The 9,184-nt window shown below is 47.3% G+C and overlaps 1 protein-coding gene across 2 annotated transcripts in view; it reads left to right on the plus strand.

Annotated features, from left to right (window-relative positions):
• The window catches only part of AGAP1 (ArfGAP with GTPase domain, ankyrin repeat and PH domain 1), a 416,041-nt gene extending 407,356 nt beyond the window's left edge, over nucleotides 1-8,685 (plus strand). For both annotated transcript variants that reach the window (XM_014587443.1, XM_014587441.1), the window contains 2 exons: nucleotides 4,963-5,218; nucleotides 7,102-8,685. In XM_014587443.1, coding sequence (XP_014442929.1) covers nucleotides 4,963-5,218; nucleotides 7,102-7,305 — 460 coding nt within the window. In that variant the 3' untranslated portion in view covers nucleotides 7,306-8,685. The remainder of the gene's footprint in view (nucleotides 1-4,962; nucleotides 5,219-7,101) is intronic.
• Nucleotides 8,686-9,184: the final 499 nt, after the last annotated feature.

Consider the following 9,184-nt stretch of genomic DNA (forward strand, 5'->3'; position numbering starts at 1 on the left):
CAGAGAGACAGAAAGTAAGAAATCACCCCCCAGGGGGGATGGTCACGCCGCAATCCCTTCTCCTCCATTCTCCTCTCGGGATCTTGGGTACACATGCACACGTGCCCAGTGTGAGTTTAAGACGCCGAGTCTGGGACTTGAACCGCGGTTGACTACATGGGAGTCCAGCAACATAGCCATTACGCTAACTGCTGGTCCCAAGACCTGGCCTTTTCTTTATTGGGAAGTTATTCATTACTCATTCAATCTCATTGCTTATTATGGGTCTACTCAGGCTTTCGGTGTCTTCCTGATTCAATCTTGGTAGATTCTGTGTCCAGGAACTTGCCCATCTCATCCGGTTTTCCTCTTTATTGGTGTGTAGTCACACAGAGTATCCTCTGGTGATGATTTGTATTTCTGTTACGTCTTTTGTAATATTGCCTATTTCATTATGGATTTGACTTATCGGGTTCCTTTCTCTCTTCTTAATTAGTCTAGCTAATGGTGTGTCAATTTTGTTTGTCTTTTCAAAGAACCAGCTTTGGTTTCTTTTATTTTCTGTATGGTTCGCTTATTTCCTGTTTCGTTTATCTCTGCTCGAATCCTTCTTTCTTTTCTCTTGACATTTTTTTTTGGGTTTTGTTGTTGTCATTTTTCCAATTCCCTGAGGCATGATGTTAGGTTGTTGGTTTGCCACCTTTCCATCTTTTTTCTTTTTTAAAATTTATCTATTTATTTATTTACAGTCATTCACTGTACATCAATACAGTAGACAAAATGACATTTTCCATCCAGTATACATTGTATATTCAATCAATCAAGGATATTCTCATGCACGTTATCATCAAAATTTTTTTCTATTTCTTATTTCTTACTTATTTTGCTTTATTTTCTTCCCGTTTGATTCCTTACCTCTTACCCTCTGCCAGCTTCCCCCCTTTTCCCACACTGTCTCTGGTATGTACAGTTGTTTTCCATACCTTTTTTCTTCACAGTTTAGTGACTCACTACAGATCTTAATTTAAAGACTTTCAATAGCAAGCACAGGTGATATATACATATTTATGAACACATGTCTGACCTTAGGCATAAACCTCAGTGAGTAAAGTGAACATACTATTAAGTAGCACCTCACTGGGGCTATATAGCTTACTGCAGTCATTAAATAGATATTAATATGTATTTTAATGTATTTTTTTAATTTCAAAAAGTTTTACTTTTAATAGATCAAAAAATTTTTTTAAATGTTTAAAATTTGCTTAAAACTTAAAGCCAGCAAAAAAGTTAGGATTCAGTTCAAATAGTAGGTTGATAAACTTATCAATAGTTCAAGAGAAGACAAAAATCCTTAAATATGGAAATCAAAGCATTGAAGAAAATCAGTAATGTTTACTAATCAGTCTAAAGTAAAAAAAATTCTATTTCACTAGTTCAACTCACGTAATTAATCTCTTCAATTGAATTTCCAGTGTTACTGTGATCTGATCTTTCCATTTAAACTCTGGAAGTTTGAGTGGATATTTGAGTGCCTCTCTAGGTATAGAAAGTTTTCTTCCAGGATTTCATGGAATAGATTATCAGTACTCTTATTAGTTTCTTCACCTTCTGGGATACCCATGATTCAGATGTTTGGGCATTTAATGGTATCTAGTATTACTCGTATGTCATTCTCATTTTTGGGGGTTATTTTCTCAGTCTTTTTGGTGAATTTTTCTAGGTCAGAAGTTCTGTCTTCTATATCTGAGATTCAGTCTTACGCATGATCTAATCTGCTTTTGATATTTTCAAGGGAAGTTTCAATTCCCTGTATTACAGCCATCATCTCTAACAATTCTATTTGATTCTTTTTTAGATAGCTGCTAATTGGCTTATCCTAACTCCTGGCTAGATTGGGGAGCAGGAGGGTGAAGTCTGGGCAGAGTGTCTTCTATGGTCAAAATCCTCCATCTTTTTCTTATGCACACTAATTGCTATGAACTTTCCTCTTATGACTGCTTTTGCTGTGTCCCATAGATTATGGAAACTTGTGTACTCATTGGTTTCCATAATTCTTTTGATTTAAATCTTAATTTCTTCAGTAGCTGTGAAGTCATTCAGGAGTAGATTGTTTAGTTTCCATATGTTTGTGTATTTTAAGATTTTTTTCCCTGTAATTAATACCAAATTTAATTTCATCATAGTCAGAGAAGATATGGTTTCTGTGCCTTTGAATCTATAAAGGCTTGTTTTGTGCCCTATCATGTGGTCAGTCTTTGAAAAGGGTCGAGGGAAAACAAGCAGTATTTTGTGGGTTTGGGGTGGAAGGTTCCACAGATGTCTGTCAAGTCCACTTGATTTATGGTATCATTTAGATCCTGAGTCTCTTTGCTTGTTTTTTGTCTATATGATCTGTCCAAAAGAGATAGTAGGGTATTGAGACCCAAATGATTAGTGTGTGGTAGTCTATCTGTCCTTTTAGATCTAGCAGTCTTTCCTTCACGTATTTGGGTGCTTCTATGTTGGGTGCATAGATATTTATAAGCATGATATCTTCTTGATTAGTTAGACTTTTTATTGCTTTATAATGCCCTTCTTTATCTCTTCTTACAGTTTTTGTCTTAAAGCCTATTTTGTCTGAAATTAGTATTGCAACTCGAGCCCTTTTTGGGTTTCCATTTGCATGGGATACCTTTTCCCAGCTCCTCACTTTTATAAATGTTTTTATTCATGAGGTACATTTCTTGTAGGCAACAGATAGAGAGTCTGTTTTTTTTAATCCATTCAGCTAGTATGTGTCTTTTGATTGGAGAATTTAATCCAGTAACATTTAACGTTATTATCAATATTTCTGAACTTGTTCCTACCATTATGTTAGCCATTTTCTTGGTTATTTTTTGTTCTTTTATTTCTCTCTGTCTCTCTTTAGTATTTCTGGTATAGCACTCCCTTCAGAACTTGATAAAGAGCTGGTTTGGTGTTCATAAACTCAGGTTTTGTTTATTTGAGAATATTTTTATCTTTTCTTCCCATTTAAAGGATAATCTTGCTAGCTATAGTAATCTTGATTGAAACTATTTTTCTTTTAACACGTTGCATATATATCTTCCCATTCCTTCCTTGCTTGCTTATTTCCACTTAGAGATCTGATGTTAGCCTGATGGGATAACCTTTGTAAGTAATTTGATGTTTTTCTCTTGCCATTTTTGGTATCTTGTCTTTATCTGTGATTTTGGCCATTTGGGCTATGTTGTCCCATGGAGAGGATCTTCTTGGCTTGATTCTATTTGGGGTCCTTTCTTGGGTTTGGATGTTTGATTGCTTCTCTAAGTTTGTGAAATTTTCAGCAAGTATTTCATGGAATAGACCTTCAATGCCTTTATTCTCTGGAATACCTATTATTTGAATATTTGAGCATTTCATAATATCTCTTACTTCCCGTATGTTGTCCTCATTTTCTTTTCATTAATTTTGGTCTTATCTAAGTCAAAGGTTTTGTCTTCCAACTCTGTCTTCTGCCTGGTCTAAGTCAAAGGTTTTGTCTTCCAACTCTGTCTTCTGCCTGGTCCAGTCTACTATTAATATTTTCAAGGGAGGTCTTGATTTCCTGTATTCCTCTCTTCATCTCTAGGAGTTCTGATTGAGTTTTTCTTTGTTTTAATGGTGTCTATCTCCTCCTTCAAATCCTGGAAAGACTTCATCTCTGTCACCATGAATATTCTGAACTCTATTTCTGACATTCTGCAAATTCCCTTATGCTGTCCATGGTTGAAGAAGAGCTGCTCTCTTCCATTGAGGAAGAGGTATTTCCTTGTTTTCTCATACCTTTTGTGCCTCTGTGCTGGTTTCCAGTCACCTGATGGATTATACAGGAGTTCCTGCTTTTCTGTTGTCCATGGCTACCGAGGGCAAGGGGCTGTCGTCATGCCCCCCACCCCTGGCTCTGGGTGCGCAGTTCCAGGTTATGCTGTGGAAAGATACCACTTGCCATTTCTGTAAACTCTCCACATTCTGCACCCCTCCCTCCCCCTTCCCTCCCCAGCTTCATCCTCTCCACTCCCTGGCTCAGTGCAGGCTTCAGGGAGCCCCTGCCTTTTTTCCTAGGTAGAACCCTGGGATACTTTCTCTCCAAAGCACAGCCTTCTTGGTCATTTAAGGAATTCTTGACATTCTGCCACCTCCTCTTTTTTTTTTTTTTTTTTTCTTGGGGTTAGGGTTAGTGTTAGGGTTGAGGTTAGGGTTAGATTTAGGGTTAGCTTTTCCCAAGTATCTGAGAGATGACAGAAGTGTGGGCAGAGCCCAAGCTTTCCTTGGGTCTTTTCTTGACCTCCCCACGGGCCTGGCGCCTGGCCGGCTTGCATAGAGTGCTGTGCTTTCTTCAGATGGAAGTTTGAAGGCCCTGGGGAGTCCACACGCCTGTCGTCCCAGGTGCATGAGTCAGGAGCTAAGAGCACTGGGAGAGCTGGAGCTATTCTGACTCCTGCACCCTCCAGGGTGCCTTAGCCCCAACTCTCAGTTCTGCTAAAGCACAGTGAGCCTGGGCCTGTGGCCTGTGGGCTCGCCATGCACCTGCCCAGCCCAGCCCACTGGGCAGCTCTTCTGTGATCTAGGTATGAGGATCCCTGAGCCCCAGCTCCCCCTTGGTGTCTCCATTTCCAGACCACAGCTTCTGCACGGAGAGCTCCAGGCTGTGGACCTGAGTCCGTGGTTCTCACACCTTAGGGGTGTCAGAATCCCCTGCACAACTTGTTCAAACACCCCCAGAAGTCCTGAGGCAGGGGGCCTGGGTGGGGCCTGAAAGCCTGCATTTCTAGTAAGTTCCCAGGTGGTGCCAGTGCTGCTGCTGGCACCCTTTTGGTAATGGGGCAAACCTCCCCCAGGGAGCTTCCGATGCCAGTGATGACACCTGTCTCCTGCTCCTCGCTCCTCTCCTGGCCTCTGGCCATGCAGACCTGTGGGCTGTCTTACCCAATAGTGACCACATTTGTCCGGTGGCTCTTACAGGGAAGAGAAGGAGCGGTGGATCCGGGCCAAGTACGAGCAGAAGCTCTTCCTGGCCCCGCTGCCGTGCACAGAGCTGTCCCTGGGCCAGCACCTGCTGCGTGCCACTGCCGATGAGGACCTGCGGACAGTCATCCTGCTGCTGGCGCATGGCTCCCGGGACGAGGTGAACGAGACCTGCGGGGAGGGAGACGGGCGCACGGCGCTGCACCTGGCCTGCCGCAAGGGCAACGTGGTCCTCACACAGCTCCTCATCTGGGTAGGTGTCCTGGCCGGCCGGGCGGGCCCCTCCACCCGTGCTGCGTCTGCGCGTGCCTGGGTTCTGGTGGGGAACTGCTGTTTAACTGGTGCAAGGCCAAGATATACCCCATGGGGCGTTTGGGCTGAAGCGTGGGGCCCCTGCCTTTTGGGCTCACCTGTGAGAGGGCTGGAAACGAGGATCGCTTGTCCGAGAGCTGCTGATAAAGGGGAGGCAGAGCCACAGCCATTCTCTGCACTTCGGGGGACAAGGCATCTTCTGTGCAGCCCCTGCCAGAGCTTCTACAAAACCCACCTTTTGGTCACCCCTCCAAGTAGGGCACAGCTGGGGTATCTCTTCTTCATTTGCATCGTTTTTGGGAAGTTAAAGAAATGCATAAACCAAATGGAAAGGGATCACGTGACTGTGCAGAGGGGCTGCCCGCACGCCTCCATGGGCCTCGCAGGCCAGGTCCCCACCTGGTAGCTCCCCTCTGAAGCAGGTGGAGAGCTGCCTGCTGAGAGGTCCCTGGGCAGGGAGGAGAGGTGCCTGCTCAGCAGAACAGGGGGCAGTGCCAGAGGTGGGCCACTTCTGGGACTCCTCTGTCCTCTGCAACTCCAGGAGTGGGTCTGCCCAGCTCGGTGAGGGACGGCGCAGAGTGCTCTGTGCCTTTAGGCTGCCTTTTGTGATGGGGAATGGAGGGTCCGATCAGATGCACAGGTACTATGTCCAGACCACCCCGAGTCCCAGCTACCCGTGGGCCCACTGGCAATGCTAAGACTTAGTGGGGACTTAGTGCAAGTCCGGCAGCCCCAGCGACCAACGTGATTCCCACAGGCAGGGCGGCCTCAGCAGCAGACCTTTCCCCTGCAGTCCTGCAGGCTGCGCCAGGGCCAGCTTCTCCCCGCTTCTCCCTACCATGGTCTTCCCTCCGTGCAAGGGTCCTGGGGTCACTTCCTCTTCTCATAGGACACCACTTGTGCTGGATTGGGACCCGCCCAATGACCTCGAGCACCTCTTTAATGAAGGACCCTATCTCCAGGTGCAGGGGTTAGGGTTCAATGTGTGACCTCGGGGGAGCCCCTAACAAATTGCATGCTGCCTTCCCTCAAGTTGTCCCAGAGTCGCGTTATGGGCAGTGCTGCGTGCTGAGAGTGCGCGAGGACACCAATACATGGCAGACTGGCAGGAGTGGGAGCCAGCCAGGAGCTTCAGAATTCCGCCTACGGCAGGCGAGGACAACCCCCCCTCTCATCAGTGTCCTAGGCATCGGGGCCCGAGAGCCTGAGGGGTGCTTCATGGCGCCATCTCAACAGATGACAGCGCGCTTTTTCTTTCTTAGGGTTTGGCCAGAGAGAAACAGAGAGAGGGACAGCGAGAAATCACCCCCCAGGGGATGACCACATCACAGTCCCTTCTCCATTCTCCTCTTGGGATTTTGGGCAGGTACACACGCACCCAGAGTGGTTTTCTTGCTGCTGGGCCCAGGAGTTGAGCCACAGTAGGCCATGTGGGAGTCAGCACCTTAGCCACCACACCTGCTGGCCCCCCATGGCAATTTTTTAACAAAAATGTGTAGCAATCAAGGACAGAGTGCCTGAGTTATGTTCCTCTGAGGGAATACTGTGTAGCTATTGTGTGTCATGTTTCGAGTTGTTAATAAGGTAAGAAAATGATCATAGTACACTGTTCAGTGGGAAAAGGGTGCATATTTCTTGTATATTTTGATCTTCACCCTGGCTACATACATTCAGATTTAAAGAAAAGCCTTCGGAAGAAAATGCACTGAAATGCTAACCACAATATCCCGAGTAGCGAGGTCAGAGGTGAGCCCTCCTCTGGAGGCACATGTCCTGCCCCTCCGCCCAGCCCCCGACACTAACACGGGCTCTGTCGCTCTGCAGTACGGCGTGGACGTCATGGCCCGCGACGCCCACGGGAACACGGCGCTGGCCTACGCGAGGCAGGCGTCCAGCCAGGAGTGCACCGACGTCCTGCTGCAGTACGGCTGCCCGGACGAGCGGCCCGTGCTCGTGGCCACCCCCAACCTGTCCCGGAGGAACAACGCCCGGAACAACAGCGGCGGCAGGGTGCCCACCATCATCTGAGGGCCGGCCGTGCCCACCACCCCGCTGCACCGGATGCCCTCCGCCCGCCACGCGCTCTCGGAAGTCACGGCACGTGAGTCTCGTCGCATCCCTCGCTCCTCCTGGTGGTCACCTGCCACCCACCCACCCACTTTCACCCCAAACGAAATCACAAAACCTGAACGTCCTCAGAGGGAGCGAAGAGGAGTCCAGGAGGCTGCAGAGTCGACTCCTTTTCATAAAGTCCCCTGAACAACGAACAGGAGAGACCCACGGTTCTTGGTTCTTTGATGAGAGCACACAGCGCACCCCGGCCCCTGTCCTGGTGGCCTGCAGGGGGGGCGTGGCGGGGGACGGGGTGGGGGAGGGGAGGCGAGGCCCAGGAGAGGGGCGCTCCCCTAACTGGCAGTTAAGCACATCAGCACATTTCACCTCTACCAAACGGATCGCCTGGATTCTGTCTCTTCTCCGAGGAGCTTGACGGCATAAATCAGAAGCAAGCACAGAGTTTGTCAGGTCTGAAGCCCCTATGATGGTGTGTGTCAAATCAGTTGTAGCTAATCTGTCCAGGGAGAATACTGGCTTCATTACACTTGTATAGTTGAGTTCTTCCAGCATTACCGCTGTTTAATAGAACATGATTAGTCATCACCGAGAAGAAAGCATATTAGCCGAGGAGGTAGCTACGCGGCACGCTCCGGTGATTGCCACGATGTGATTGCAATACTCGTGGACGCATCATATTATCCCAGACATGTTCTTTCGAGCCCTTGGAGCCCTCCTTTCTAAATCCACTGTCATAATTTAGTATCTGTTTAATTTTTCAGTCCAAAGAGAGGAAATCGGTTGCTGAGTATTATTTGACTGTAGTCTCCTTGGTGCAAAAACAAGATGGAAAAAATACATAAGAATAACTCCGAAATTCAAAAGGAAATCACAGATTCGGCTCGTGATAGCATTTCGAGTACACTTCATAAACTAGGCAAATACATAAAAGGCTATTTTTCCAAACAGGAGAAACATTTGATGTCCCTTGGCCGGGTGGGTGTATTGGGTCCTGGCCACTCCCGGGCCACGTGGCCCAAGTTACACAGGCTTCTGTGTTCCGTCTTTAGATACGATGTGTGAAATCTATTTGAATAAAAGAAGTTCATAAATATGCATCGATTTTTGTACAGACAAATGGCACCTCTGTTAATTTATAAATTGAACTGGGTGTGAGCTAATAACGCGCAGCTAGTTGAGATAAGGGGGTTACAGATCATTGTACATGGAACATATTCCCAGCAGTAAACACTTCCATTAATGTGACATACAGCTTTTAAAAAGGAACGGATCAGAACAAGATGGTGGTACAATTTGCTTATTAAAATCGAGAAAGGAAAAAAAAAAAAAAAAAAAGACACTGAAGCATATTAGAAAGAGGGGAAAAGAGGCCTGTGATTTCTCATTATTGAAATCCTGAGTTAGCTCTGATAACCAAGAGTGAGGACTCTGGCAGGACGGGGTGGTGGTCCGAACACCACCAGGCCAAGGTGCTCTGCAGAGGCGGACCGTGGCAGCTGCCAGGGTGTTGGTGACACAGGCTGACTCTTGAGAACCCGTAGGGCCCGGGCTCGGCAGCCAGGCGCCCCTCGCCCCGGTCCAACGCCCCGCCTGACTGCCACCTTTGCGGTCTCAGGCTGCTCCTGACGTCGGCCACCTTCAGCGTGGTGGTCAGAAGTGGTAGACCGAAACGTGACATACCGGGGGGACAGAGACAGGAGGGTGGCGTGGCTAGGTCCCTTTAGCAGTATGACGAGAAAGGATTGTCACATTGGAAGATGGGACACCGGGCTGATGTGACCCAGAGACACAAAGCCACATTCGCCCAGAGGCCTCTGGGGTGGTTCCTTGCTCT

Source organism: Tupaia chinensis, unplaced genomic scaffold (assembly GCF_000334495.1).
Source record: "Tupaia chinensis unplaced genomic scaffold, TupChi_1.0 Scaffold000030_1, whole genome shotgun sequence".
In the NCBI taxonomy this organism is placed as follows: domain Eukaryota; kingdom Metazoa; phylum Chordata; class Mammalia; order Scandentia; family Tupaiidae; genus Tupaia; species Tupaia belangeri.